Source organism: Strigops habroptila, chromosome 15 (genome assembly GCF_004027225.2).
Source record: "Strigops habroptila isolate Jane chromosome 15, bStrHab1.2.pri, whole genome shotgun sequence".
NCBI lineage: Eukaryota > Metazoa > Chordata > Aves > Psittaciformes > Psittacidae > Strigops > Strigops habroptila.
This window is the reverse complement of record NC_044291.2, coordinates 3,513,896-3,527,934: the sequence shown is the minus strand read 5'-3', so window position 1 is coordinate 3,527,934 and position 14,039 is coordinate 3,513,896. Positions and strand designations below refer to the sequence as shown.

Sequence of the window (14,039 nt, the reverse complement as noted above, 5' to 3'; positions counted from 1 at the left end):
ATTAGGGATTGAAACTATTTCAGTTTCCAACTGGTGGCATATTCTAAAATAATGGTTAGGACGCTCAGTCCGTTGGGGAGCCAGTTTTTTGCCTCTTTTCATCTGGTGTGTCTTCAATGTTCTATTGTCTGTGCTGGTTCCACCAGGAACCTAATGCAGTTACCAAGGGAAACGGGCTCTGATTTGAAACAGAGCGGGGTGGAAAACAGCCCATAACCAATGTGAGTTGATCAGTACTGAATCCTTTGCAAGAAACCAGGAAGAGGAAGAAATTCAGTAGAAAGTTCACTATTTTTTTTGTATTATAATGCTATTTTGTATTATTTGGATTATTACAGTGATAGTGTCTTCTTCATAAATTGTTGAAATAATGTATTACTGTAGAAGACTCAACACACCTCTGCAGAGGCTACGGAAGTGTTGGTTATTAGGTGGTCCTCACTGGGATGTGCAAATTTGGAAATGAATTTTATGTGCATTCTAATATAAAAGTTATCCCCTTAGTCCTGAAAGTGATGTGTACTGGATGAGACATGGTAGGGTATTACTGCCCATTGTGTTTGTGAGGATGCAGGAGCTGTCTGCCACCGAATTCCTCCTCCTTTTCTGCAGGAGCTAGGTGGGTTGAAAGTAGGTTTTGGCTCTGGGCTCCATCTCCTCACTGCCTCCTTTCTGCCATATCCAGAGGGGTGAAAGCAGTAGAGTGGAGACAGGTCTGTGTGCAGTGATGGGGATGGGGGAAACAGCAAAGTCTCCCAGTGCACATGGCTGGAAACAAAGGCTCATCTAGTTGCTAATACTTAATGAAACAAGAACTACATTTGGTCAGTGACATTTGTCACACGGAAGGCTTTCAAACTAGCATGCTTCTCATGAGAATGAACCTTAAATAATTCAGACTTCTAATAGGTACTGATAATTCCATCTAATTTGGAGTTGCTATAGTACAGTCCCACAGTAAATGGTCACTAGTGATCAGCTGTAGGTGGAAGAATAGGATGGAGTTAGTGGAGATGGTTGCTGTACTTTAATGAGTTTGCTTAGACAAGAGTCAAAAAAACCCAAATAGGATAAAAATATGCATGATTTTTATTTCTATTTTATGGTTTTTTCCTTTATCCATTGTTTACATGTGAATCTTGAACCTAGCAGATATTTCATGATGGCTCATTTGGGAAGAAGGGGTTTGGGAGGTAATTTTGAGCTACAGTCTCTAGAGTAATTGGAAAACAGAAAGTTGGGGGGTTTTTTTATTCTTTCAGAATGAAAACACAACAACATTTATAAGTGGGGATACTTATTTCATTAGGAGTAAGACACAAATTATTTAGGCACTGACCTCACATTGGCTTGAGTGTGAAATAAACATCAAAGTCTCTGTTTGTGTTTGTACCTTAAACTGCTTGCTACAGCTATTAAACCTCGAAGTATTGGGTTTTTTTCATCAGCTTCCAGCTGGGGAGGGGATCACTTCTGTGTCCACAATTCGGTTCAAAGAGTAAAAGAATAATAGTAGAAGGGAGAGAAAATATTTATTAACCTTTTTTTAATTGGCAAAATGGCTTGGGGAACTCAAATTGTATCTAAAATTTGTCAGAGCAATTTAGCATTTTAGAATCTCTTCTACAAACTCGTTTTAGTTAATGAATGATCTCAATACATCAAAATTGCTAATATATCCAGGAAATTGTTTCTTTCGGCGATCAACATTTAGTCCTACTTTCCAGTCTAATCTGCTTTCGTATTTTGAGGCCATTTTACAACATCAGTTATTTCTTGTGGTCATTGTCTTGGGTAGCTTCTACCAGGTTTAGATGACCGTTTCCTGAGGGAGACCTTACTGTTAACAAAAAGATAAGGTATTATCTGGTACCCTGGTCTCTAAGTTCTTTGATCTCATAACTATTTGAGGCTTTTTTTCAAACCGTATTTTGAAAATGGAGACAAAATATACATAAAGAAATATTATATTCATTTTAAGATTTGACTAATGTTGTGAAGATACAAATCATTTATTTTACTACCTATAAACTGTTTCAGCACACTGAAGAAAAAGCTATGCTAATTTATATAGCTTTGACATTTTATAATTTTCATGATTTTTAGATAAAGGATTTTATATTTAAAACTTTAATAGTCTAGTCTGAGTTCATTTATCTTTAATTTTTGAAACGGGTAGAGTAATTCATAACAGTAATTTTATTCCTGTAATGTAATATTCACTTCAGTTCATTTGTGCATTAAAATTCCTTTAAGACCGTTATTAATGATTTATATAATGAAATGTCATATTAATCACAGAAGTTTTCACATTTTATTATTCTCTTCCATGTTAATACTATCTTTATGATCTCTATTAATGTTTTATATCCTCTAATTTCAATTATAAATCAAGAACATTTTCATGTTTTTGTTGGTATTTGCTTTTCAGGGGTGCCACCTTTAAAATTTTATGACTTTTCCCCCTACATATGCAGTATAAAACATCTTTATTCATATAAAGGTAGTTAATTATGTCTTTGTTTATAGTAAACTTTCATTGACAAACTTATAGTTATAATATTTCTTTTCAAGCTCAGAGACTAGAACGTCTGCGGAAAGAGAGACAAAATCAAATAAAATGCAAAAATGTTCAGTGGAAAGACAGAAATACTTCTTACTCAGGTAAAAAGAAAAGATCTTCCATTTTCCTACTGTGTTTATTTCTCCTTCTGATGGTTACAACATTTTCCATTCGTAATTTTCACGTCAGCTTTCAAAGCATAGAGGAAATGCTCATTATTGTATTTGCCTCCCATGCCCCAGTTGCCTGTTTCCCATAGTTTATTGCAGGGGGGTGGTGTGCCACAGGGGTCTCATTTGTTTTCAGCAATGACTGGGGCGTTACAAATTGTTAGTAAAGGCAAAGTAAAGCAAATACGTTCAAAACCTGCTCTGCTGGTCTGGACTAATTCGAGTGGCTGCTTTAATTTTTTGTGATATAAGGTATTAATACAGTGTTTGTGTTTTGTCATCTTGTAGCATCGTTATCTTCTAAGGCTTCTTTTGTCTCAGTGAGCAAGAAATGGAGGTAGTAAAGCTCTTGGTGTTACTGTGAGGTTGTAAGGAACAGGACATGTCTTTGCTGATTGGCAAGTGTCTGCATTGAGAATGCAGGATCCACCTCAGCTGTGGCTTTCCAGCTGTTTCCAGTGGCATTTGGTGTACTCGACGGGATGAAGAATTTTCTAGAGATGACACTTACAGATAATTTTAGTGGTTACTTTTCTAGATAAGGGGAATCTTAATCTTAAGAAATAAGGTATCTACATGATCTACTTAAATGAAAGTGTAATAAATGCCGCCTTACCGTATCTAGCCTTTCCTTGGGAAAACTGTTATCACTCATTTCTTACAAAAATATGGTATTATTTTTTAAATTATTTTTTTAAATTATATTACTATTTCTGACTGAATGTCCTACATAGTTTAAACTAATGCATGAAATGAAAAATCTGTCTCAATTCTCATATTTTATAGCTCAAGCTAGTATCTATTCCTGTTATATTTAACACACATTCAAACCTTTGTGTGGTCTGTCGTGCCTACTTCTTTCAAAATTTGTGTGTATCTTAATGAGGTCTCCATGTAATCTCCTTTTTTTGCCTAAATCCCTGAATCTTCCTGGCTGTCATCTGCAGAACCTTCTCCAGCTCTACAATATCTTTTTTTAGAGGAGTGAACAAAGCTGCTCACATGAGCAACATGGTTGCACTAATCCTTAGAACACTGTTCAGCTTGTTCGATACCTCTGTTAATGCATTCTAAAATGTTTTTGCCTTTCTACTTCTGTAAGCAGAGTTGTAGGTTTTAAAGGTTAATCTACCATAACCTCCAACTCTCTTTGCTCAATATTTTATAGTGATTGACCAATGATGATGCAATTCTTTCTCTATCCCCATCTATACACTGCTTGATACTGCTTTACACTGAATTGCACTCAGACTCCAGTCCCCTGCTGTGTCTATGCTGCTTGTGTCATCTTATTCATGTGGGCTCCACCACGACGCTTAGTTCCTTTTATGTGCTGCCCTGAAGATAGACATAATCTGTCAGCCAGCAGTAATGGAGGTGTCCCCCTCTGTAGGAATGTGCTCCCTGCTGCAGAAGAAATTTGAATAAAAAAATAAGTAAGTTACATGAAAACTCCAGGCACTCGCTGTCTGTTGGCAGAGCTGATTTTCCTTCTCCGCTCAGGCACTGAAATTCTGCACGTTTCTCACTTATTTACATGAAGAACAACACAGTAGGAAGAGGCCAGGAAAGAGAGGAGCCCTGGAGGATATGCGCTGTGTCCTCCTCCTTGTCAAGTGTGTGTGTATGAGGCTTTGTTCTGTTCCTTGGGTTCAGCATTATTGGCAAATACGTACGAGAGCAATAGCAACAGAAATAGCTGCTCTCAGATGGGGGGAATTTGGCTGCCCTCTTCTGACTGAGCTTTAGACAAAGCTGAACCTATAATAGAACCTGTGCAAACTGCAAGGATGCTGGAAAGTTGCTGGTTTGTCCTGTGTTAGAGTCTGGTGACACCACCTCCAGTGATCACCTGTCAGAGATGACTTGCTATAGAGAGAATCTCTTCTAAGCATCTCTGCTGTCCTGCAGTTGGACCTGTAGTTGCAATTTGAGGCATCTGGCAATTTTGTATTTGTGATTTCCATTTTTAATTACTATGCACAGAAATAAAGGTACACCAACCAGGATAAAGGGAAGTGAGAGACAAGTAATTTTGTGTATGGTAATGAGGGGGGAAAAAAAAAGAGTATTTTCTGCTCATCATCTGTTTCCCTGCTGTCATGAGACAAGCTGTTTGCTTTGTCAGGAATGAGTTTGAGAGATAAGATGGTAGTAGTGTAAAGACTTGGAAAAGGAAATCTCCATACATTTGGAGAGAGTTAGAGGTTTAGCAGACATAAAGGTGTTTCAGGGGTAACTGACTGGCTGGAAGTGGAGGTCTGGTGGTTTTTGTTCTGTGGTGCCACCAATTCACATCACCTTTCCGTGCATCAGTTCTTTTTCAGTAAAATGAATGTTTCAGCTTCATGCAGTATAGAGATCAAATAGGGATATACATAGAAAAGGTTATCCTTTTTATAAAATACTAGGTATTTTTAGATAAAAGCAAGAAAAAAGGCATTGTATTTACATCTTACATTCATTCATTTCAGAGCATATAAAATGTAAATTAACAATATATCAAGGGAATCTTTCAAAAGCCTTGCATTCAGCCCACATAGCATAGCTCATATAGCTAACAAAATCACAGAAGCTGAGAAATACATATAGTGTAGACTCACAACAAAATTTAGTTTTAATTAAGAATTAAAATTTATGCAATTAAAGCAGTTTTATATAAAAATATGATCCCTTTTTTTTCCCTGAAATTTGAGAGTTTAAAATGTGGGGGTTTTTTTTCAATGTTTGTAATTGGAACTCTTGCAGCCCAAGTCTGTTAGGAATTAACTGAGAAACTGCTCAGTGGAAGATAGTAGTTCTTCAGAAACCTTGTCTATTTTCTAGGGTTTTGCACAAATCATTGAAAGGTTTTGGGTGGTTCTTCCTAAATGAGTTGATTTTTGAAATAATGAAGTTTTCTGGGAAAGGAAACCTGCAGTCAGGCAGTTGTAATGAATGTAGAATGTACTGTATTTAAACTCTTCAGTCGTATGAGAGATTTGATTTGAGTAAGAGTTTGAGTACAACACTCAAAGCAAAACAGATGTCACACTAAAAATTCAGAAGAATTCTTGAGATCCTCTTTTGGTACATCCCAACAAAGGAAACAATAAAAAAAAATCATCTTCACATTTCCCTAGAGACAAAACTTAAAGATAAAATACTTGCTTTTTCACTTGAACCGATAAAACACTTATATTGCATTCCAAGGTACAGAGTACTTCCCAAATGCCCAAGAAATACCAGTGAAGGGTAATACTCTAGCATAATTGTAACTGAGATTGGGGTTTTATTTTTTCACTTGGAAATAAGCTTGTTACAAAAACCAGAATACCTCATGGAGTTTAAGTTGCCACATTTAAAAGAGCTTTAATCAAGCTCTTTTGGTTCATCTCAGCCTTTCACAAGACTGTTAGATATCTCCTAGTGCCACTATTTAGCACTTTTGCCAACTGTCTGAGTTTTCAGGCAATCTGCTGATAAAAATAAACTGAGCTTTTGACTAGTTATAATTTGTCAAGTTTTAATTTCATCTTTTAAGAAATTAACCAACTCCCTGCAGGTTTCCTTTCCCTGGAGGAGCAACATGTAAACCTGAGATGCAAGAGAATCCAGATCTAGGAATGCAGAGCAGAGCTGGTCTAGGAGAGCTGGTATTGGTTCTGTTGGTTCTCAGGCAGTGATTGATGGAGTTTGGGGATACCTGGCTCCTAGAGCAGATGTGGAAAAACCTTGTCCAGATTCAGTCATGGCTGCTTGCAGATGAGACCCATCAGTACTAATATGCTAAAACACCCCGGGCTCTGTCCTGATTTTATAGTGTCCTTATAATGTAAGAAGCCCTAATTTGTTGTTTTATTTTTTTTTTTTTAAGTATGCCTGTAAATTTTGAGTTAAACTCTTCCTGGAAATTCAGCTCTGCAGACTCTTCATGTAAAAATTTCTGTTTGTCTGAGTCTTTATGAGCCTTTCCAGAGCACACAAAAACTCACTCTTACCACCTCTGATTTTAGCAATTTGTTAGTTTTTAATTGTCCAGGCTGTTTGTCTGGAATAGTGTTTTCAGTTTTGAGGGGTTTTTTGAGAGGAAGCCAAATCCAGTCTACCATGAGAAGTAAAATCTTTTAGGTCAGTGTAGTCCCAAGCCCACTGCTGGCAGCACGTGATGTGGTAATGGGATAGTATAGTATTGTCCTGTAACAAAGCATGATATCATGTGTTTCAAGCACACTTGGAAATACTTCTGCATGTCCTATCATAGGTGTATCAACAGTTCTTTGGCCTAGCATTTACTGTTAATTTAGAAATGGAAGTTTATATACTTGATTTTGTTCTTGCTCTTATAACGTTATCTTTCTGTGGTAAACAGTAGCCTCTGTAGGTCTCCTTGTACAACTACTCTGATCTCTTTTCTGATCTACAGCAGAGGAGCTGAGCTCACTATTTGAAAAGAAGAATTTCCGAGTAAAATCTCCATCTTCTGGGAAGCAGTCAATACTGTCTGTGCGACTGGAACAGTGTCCGCTGCAGCTGAATAACCCCTTCAATGAGTACTCAAAATTTGATGGCAAGGTAGGTGGACCAAATGTTTTTCTCTCATATCCAGGAGGTCCCTGACCTGAAGATGCCTTAGGCAGTTCTTTATTGTGTGCATTTACTTGTTCAAGCTTTAACTAGACTTTATAGTAGGCCATCAGTTATTTTAAAGCAGACATCTAGAAACATGCTTCTCTGTCTGTTCTGTCTGGCTCTGTAACAGCACTTGCTAAATATTCCATGATTTATGCTGTCTTTATCCTCATAATGCTCCAGTAAGGGTGGGAAAAGCCACTGTTTTGAGGGTGTAAAACTGAAATGTCATTCAGTCAATATCTGGGGCAAAAAAAGGACTAAACAATGTTCTGCTCAAGTACTCGGTTCTGTAATACATGGAGGAGGTTCACTGAAACCTGGTAGGTCAAATTCATTCCTTGACTACATTCCTTTGAAGAGCTTGCATTTGGTGTTACTCAGAGCTGTAGGTAACTGTCTTTCCTTGTGTGCAGTTTACATACTCCTTGTTGTCAAATATTTTTCTCTGCCATAAACTCTGGAAACAGAAATATAAACATGGGTGTAATGTATCAGTGTCATTGTTCCAAAACAATTATAACTGCTGCACTGATACGTTTTCTGCTGGATTTGCCTGTGGAGTCTCCTGTGGGAGTATGAAGTTTGAGCTTCATTACCATTGTGATGGAAGAATTTCATATTCTGTTAAGTATTCTTGAAGTGGAAAGTCAGATATGTAATTCCACTAACATGTTTAGAAGTATTCAGAAGATTTGTGAAATGGTAACTTTTAAACTATGAAGTCCACATAGCAAAAGCTGCCTCTGTTGTTATTTTATACTTACTAGCGTGTAGGATTTAGTGCTAACTCAGTTAGAGGTATTTTAATGGTCACAAGTCTAAGATGCCTTTTTCCTAAACTCAGATCTTGCTGTTGTTACATCATTTCAGTTTGGCAAACATTTAAATGTACTTCCAACAGTCATGCACAGAGGAAGTGAAGATAAAATACTTCTTTATTAAGAGAACTCTATTGCAATGCAGTGGTGTCCCAGTCTTACTGTTTTAATACTTGAGTGTGATTTGGGCTACCTGCTAGACTTTCTCAGAAAATTGAGGAACTTAAGCATGGTTTCTTCCTACTTTGATAATCCAAACTGCTTCTTACTGTATTTATAGGAATTATAGTTGACTGTAATGAACATCTTAGTTTTCATATTTTAAACTCCGATACATTTAGCAGGTGTTTGGTCCATTTGGAGGGATTTGTACTATGTATATTAGTTTGAGATAGTAATGAAATACCTGAATGTTACTCAATCGTGATTTGTAGGGTGTGATACGAATCAACTTGATTGTGATCTAGAAATCAAAATACCTTTTTAACTCTTGAGAACAATTATATTGTCATGTCATTAGAGTATAATCTCACTATATTGACAGTATTGTTTATATTACTCTGGTAAGTGTGTCAATAATATGCTTATAAAATTTATTCTCTCTATATATATTGTCTATTTTTAAATATTGGACCATCTGATATACAGAAGAAACGTTATAGTTCAGCAGTGAGTTATTTCACTTCAGTTTTGTTGTATTTCCAGACAGTAATGTAAATTCAAAAACCATCTAGCTTTTAAAAACCATCTAGCTTTTAAAAAAGTATTTTTAATGAAATATCACAAGTCTCATTTATTTTTATTGATAATAGATGAGTAGTATTTTTCACATAAATACAATTCTTTCAGGGAATAGTGCATGACTTATTTACATAATTAACAGAGCCACATATCTCTTGGGGAAATGGTACATAATTGGGGAGAGGCAGGGGGGATGAGGAGGGGCTAGGGACCTAATTAAACATGTCTTAAAAAAAACCCCTACTTAATTATGTATTTACTCAAGGGATCGCAGTGGCTCTGAAATCTTTAAGATTATAACTAGGCCTTTGGTTTATGTATGCATATTTGGGGGTTGTAAGGCAGATTTCAGCTTGAGTAACACCTGTTTTGTGGAGTGCTGGCAAAGCATGAGGAGAGCTCTCTACTTGCTGTGTCGAAGCTCTTTGTTCATGTGTGCACTCAACTGCATTCTGAATTGTTTTAACTTACCACTAATTCAGCTCCCTAACGGACCCGAAATCAAATAAAACCATTTTCTTCAGGGGCCTTCCCTCCTCCCTCCAATATTTGATGTATTGTTTCAGCTGATTGGTTAAAAATAAGAAAACACTGCATGCTCTAGTATCAACCAAGCCAATTTATTAATATGCTTACATCTTGCAGGTGTTTTCTGCCAGATAGAGTGTCTTTTTCGTAACCACTTCTGCGATTTTATGAAATAATAAAATTTTAAAGCACTCTAATTTCTTCTTCTTCTGATCAGTTCATTAATTATCAAAATAGTAGAGAATATGGCTTGTGAAATGCAACTGCATTGGAAGCATTTGAATCAGCTCAAGAGTTCAGGTGATTCTTGCCCTACAACTACACAAGATAAGTCTGTGGCTTCCATGTACATGGTAAACTTCAGCTCTTAACAAAAGATACATGTACACAATAACTACTCTTGGCTTTATCTTCAAGTTTTTCCTTAGAATAGTAAAGTAAACCAACCCCCTGCATCTCTTTGCATGGTTTGTATATCATGTGGGTTGTACATCTTGGTTAATGAATCCTGAAAATTCTTGCTAAGAATATTGTACGAAAAGAAGCCTTTAGTTATTTATAATTACTTTGCCATTTGTATAGGAAATTACTTGAAGGCTTAAGAAGTCAGATTTAGGATCAGAATTTCCGGATTAAATATCATCCATTTTGTAGATAAATCTGTGTCTATTTCTGTTTACAGAATTTGGAAAATCAAACTTTGATGGCTTATTGTTCCAACTCGCTGACCTTTAATGAGATTGGGAAAATAAGACTGACTATAACACAGATTGGAAAGTCATAGCCAGGCACTACAGCTGGAACACCGGAGTGTTGTAATGGCTCATTTCAGTGACACAACTGAGAGATTCACAACATGTAGTTTCCCTACACATTACCTACCCGCTTTCATTAATTTTTTTAAAAGCATATGTTATCTTTTCATTCTGCAGAAATCCAGACTATTTCTTTTCAAATAGTCTGACTGCAAGTCAAGTGTAACTTGCACAAGTTGCTGGAAAGCGTAGCGATGAGTTTGCTCTGAGATATTAATCTTAAAAGATCCTGATTTAGTACAGTATTAGTGTCAAGACAATTCAACCGCATGCTCCTTCCCACTGGTAAGAAAAATGTTACCAAGATGTGTTTAGTTACTGGAAGAGAAAAAAATCATGCTAGAATCAAATGATCAGTTTTGTAGGAACCATGTACTGAATGTGTAACTCCTGCTAAGGCCTCTGTTTGCAGTTCCCCTTGAAATACTCTCTGAAGCCAGCCCATATTCCTCTGCTACCTTTAAGAAATTTTAATCACTAAAATGTCTTGTCAGTCCAATTTTTGAGATGTTTGCCACCACATGGCGGCTCCTACAGCCCCAGCAGGATGTTGGCAGTCAGAGAAGTGTTCCAGGACAGTCAAAAAGGAGATGCTGCGGAGATGCAAAATAGTCAAAGAAGAAAGTCGGAAAACCGCAGTCAAAATGTAAGGAAAGGATCATTCAGCTCTAGGATAAACTTGAGTTACAAGGCCAGAAATCTTTCCTATGTGCAGACTAGACTTTTAATTTTTATCTCTATTTTCATGACTACTAGTTGAAAATGCAGATTTAAGGAAGTCTGGCTTTTCTGACTTTAAAGAGGTTTGTGGGTTAACTTGACTACGGGAGATAATCGAAACAAAAATAGCTCAGCATGATCTTTGGCTGGACAGATGCTGAAAATCCTTTTGTGAGGAGTGGTGCCACTGGATGGTGTTACAAGGTTTCTTGTGGTTAATTCTGGTAATGGGTTAAAACCCAACAATTTCTCTTGTAGCAACTGTTTTAAAAATGATGCTGTAGAAAGCATGGGGGAAGGGATAATTCATGAGTGCTAATTGCTTGGCTGTTAATTTTCATAAGTGTTGATAGAAGCAGTTCCTTAAATTAAACTTTGTTTAAAATGTATCAGGGGAAATATTCCACAATGTTGGGCCCGAAGTGAAAATTAATATGAATGCTCTGGCAATTAACACGTACTGGTTAATAGCTTTTAGCAGCATTTTGGGATGATAGTCCTTAAATACATTTTTGCATGCTGCTCTTGTTTCAGTCTTGTTTGACTGTATGTCTGGATAATCATGAACAAATGTTTTCCACAATCTCCAGTATTAAATAACTTTACTCAAAGAAAGTAGATAAAGAACTTAAGAAAGAAGCAATTCTGCTTTAATTAATATGGAAAATGTCTAAAATAATTAATCCAGGATTAAAATATGTGGGAAAAAATGCCCTTTTTTTTTTTTAATTTCAGTATTTTGCCCCTAAGCTGAGTAGAATGATCCTCATCTGAATCCTAAATAAGTTTGCATAGGGTTTTTGAAAGTATTTGCTGTTCTATCAATTTTAGTGGTTTGCATTCTACCTGCTCTCTACTGTTATATTACATTATATGTGTCTATATATATGTTATATTACATTACAATTACATATTAACATATGTTATTACATAAATGATAACACTATAAACAACTTGATTTCAACTATTTTAGTAGAGTGCAGGTAGGAGGCAAACCACTCCTGCATAGCTGGTTTGCAGTGAAGGATGATGGACAAAACCAGGGATTCCAGGGGAACAAACAGCCTCAGAACTGGTTCTTACACACACAGACTGCTGCTTCTTGCTCAACTCATTTCAAAATCTGCACTGCAGGTCTTCAGACACCTCAGATAAGTGCCAGAAGCATGTAAAGGTATCGTGCTCTCCCTTTGGTGCCCAGCAACTCACTGGAAAAGTTCTTACACAGTCAAGAGAACCTGGGAGAGAAGTCTCAATAGTGAGTCTCTCAGCATTTGTGATGTGTGTTGCTAATGACACAGGGTATCATAACTCTCTTGTGTAGCATCACACACTTTACTGTACAGAGGGTGGTCCCAGTAATACTTTTGTTATGATGAAGATTTTTAACTGAAAAATCACCTCTTTCTAAAATAAATTTTCTCTCATAGTAAGTGATCAACACGAGTCGTGCTAGGGGCTGAGTTGTATTTAAACACAACACCCCTGTATTAAGAATGCCTGGTTTGTTCTTTGCTGTGCTGAAGCTGTAACGAATGTGATGCCTCATCAGTGCACTTCACTGTTTCCTCTGCCCCTGCAGATTCAGTGGGGTTTTGCTGGGTAGAGAGAAGTCCTGCAAAGAGGGACCCATCAAACACTGCAATGGAGGTTAGAGCACACAAGTCCTTGTGTGCCCTTACAGTGATTAAAATATGTTAAGCTTGACTGTTGTTTAATTTAAAATACTTCAGAACGTGTTCTGTTATTTCATACAGAAAAGCCATTGACAGCAAGGTAGGGAAGCACCTCGTAATGGTGGCTGAACACTTATTTTAAGTAATGGGAAGCACAGACAGAAAGCTGTTGTGAACTCTGCCGTGGGAACAGTCACTTGGAGAATCCTCTCTGTGTAGGTGCAGCGGGGACGGACGTGCATGTGCAGTGCTGTCTGCTGAGGGTGTTCTCATGTGCCCGTGGTGGGTCTGGTACCTTACAAAACCAATGCAGAAATGCTGCAGCCACCCCTCTAGCCTGAACCGCAGCCTGGGGTAGCAGATAAGGCTGAATGTCAGTGTTGTGCTGTCATCTCTGTTTGGGGACTTGAATTTTATCTCACAATTCCAGGCATCTCACTTGCATGAAAAACTATTTCGCTGGCCTTATGCAGATTAAATTAATGTGGATCTGGTTTGATTAACTTTGGCTTGAGGATGCAGGCAATTCACTCCTCCCTTTCCTGTACTCACTTCTGTGTCTTTTGTTGCTGTTGATTGTAGGTGCCCTTACCAGGCTGCACTCCTGTCTTCCGGAGGAGATGGTGTATTCAAACTGTATCTGGTTTTGTTTGTGGCTGGTTCCAGTCTTTGAGCTCACTGAAGTGAGACCACAGTCCTGTTCGGATAGTACTTCCAAAGGACTTAATTGTTCTGTGAAACCCTCTGCCCTGTGGGAATGTTTTATCAGTATTGCCATGCTTCCCGTTACACTTAAATACTGAATAAGATGATACTTGAAAGTAAGTTTTTAGGCTCTGCAAAGTATGCTAGTATGTAACAAAGAATTAAATTGATTTGTTATGTGTGCATTTAGCTACAATTCATTTTAATTGTCCTTATGAAGTTAAAAAGTATTAGCGTCAGATAAAGATTCATCACCATGGTATGATTTAAAGCTGGTGCTATAGAAGGCAGGCATGTGTTCTGGCAGATGTTTATATAAGGCACTGTCTCTTCTGACAGCAGTTAAAAAGTATGGTTGTAGTAATCAAATTGTGGTGCAGCATCTCAGAGGCTAGAACCAGATTGAATTAAAATAGATATAAGATTTATGAATAGCAATAGCTGTGATAAAATTTCACTACCCCCTTTAATGGGAAGGACCTTTACACAGTACAAGAATAAGATTTTTAAACTGCCTTCCACTTCTGTGGTTTTCCAGGGTTTTCCCTTCCCCTGGAATGATACTGGATTATGGAGAAAGAGTAAGCATATTTTTTAGGGCTACCTAGATATTATTCAGGAAGAGTATGGGATACTCTGATCACAGTGTTCATCTTTCTACCACATTCCTATTTCCATAGGAATTCCTG

At 37.2% G+C, this 14,039-nt stretch overlaps 1 protein-coding gene and 1 long non-coding RNA gene across 9 annotated transcripts in view; both read left to right on the top strand.

Moving 5' to 3' along the window:
• MAPKAP1 (MAPK associated protein 1) overlaps nucleotides 1-14,039 on the top strand; it is a 100,032-nt gene that overhangs the window by 10,816 nt on the left and 75,177 nt on the right. For 6 of the 8 annotated variants that reach the window (XR_003994518.1, XM_030507374.1, XM_030507370.1 and 3 more), the window contains 2 exons: nucleotides 2,575-2,664; nucleotides 7,139-7,287. Coding sequence is in view for 5 of the 8 variants with exons in the window: in XM_030507374.1 (XP_030363234.1) it covers nucleotides 2,575-2,664; nucleotides 7,139-7,287 (239 nt within the window). In the remaining 3 variants the exon portion in view is untranslated. Of the gene's footprint in view, nucleotides 1-2,554; nucleotides 2,665-7,138; nucleotides 7,288-12,740; nucleotides 12,746-14,039 lie in introns of those variants that run through there. The other 2 variants (XM_030507377.1, XM_030507376.1) reach the window with 2 other exon arrangements.
• On the top strand, nucleotides 7,294-12,561 carry LOC115617165. The gene is made up of 3 exons (XR_003994523.1): nucleotides 7,294-7,448; nucleotides 7,977-7,986; nucleotides 12,552-12,561. It is a non-coding gene; the product is annotated as an uncharacterized LOC115617165 (long non-coding RNA).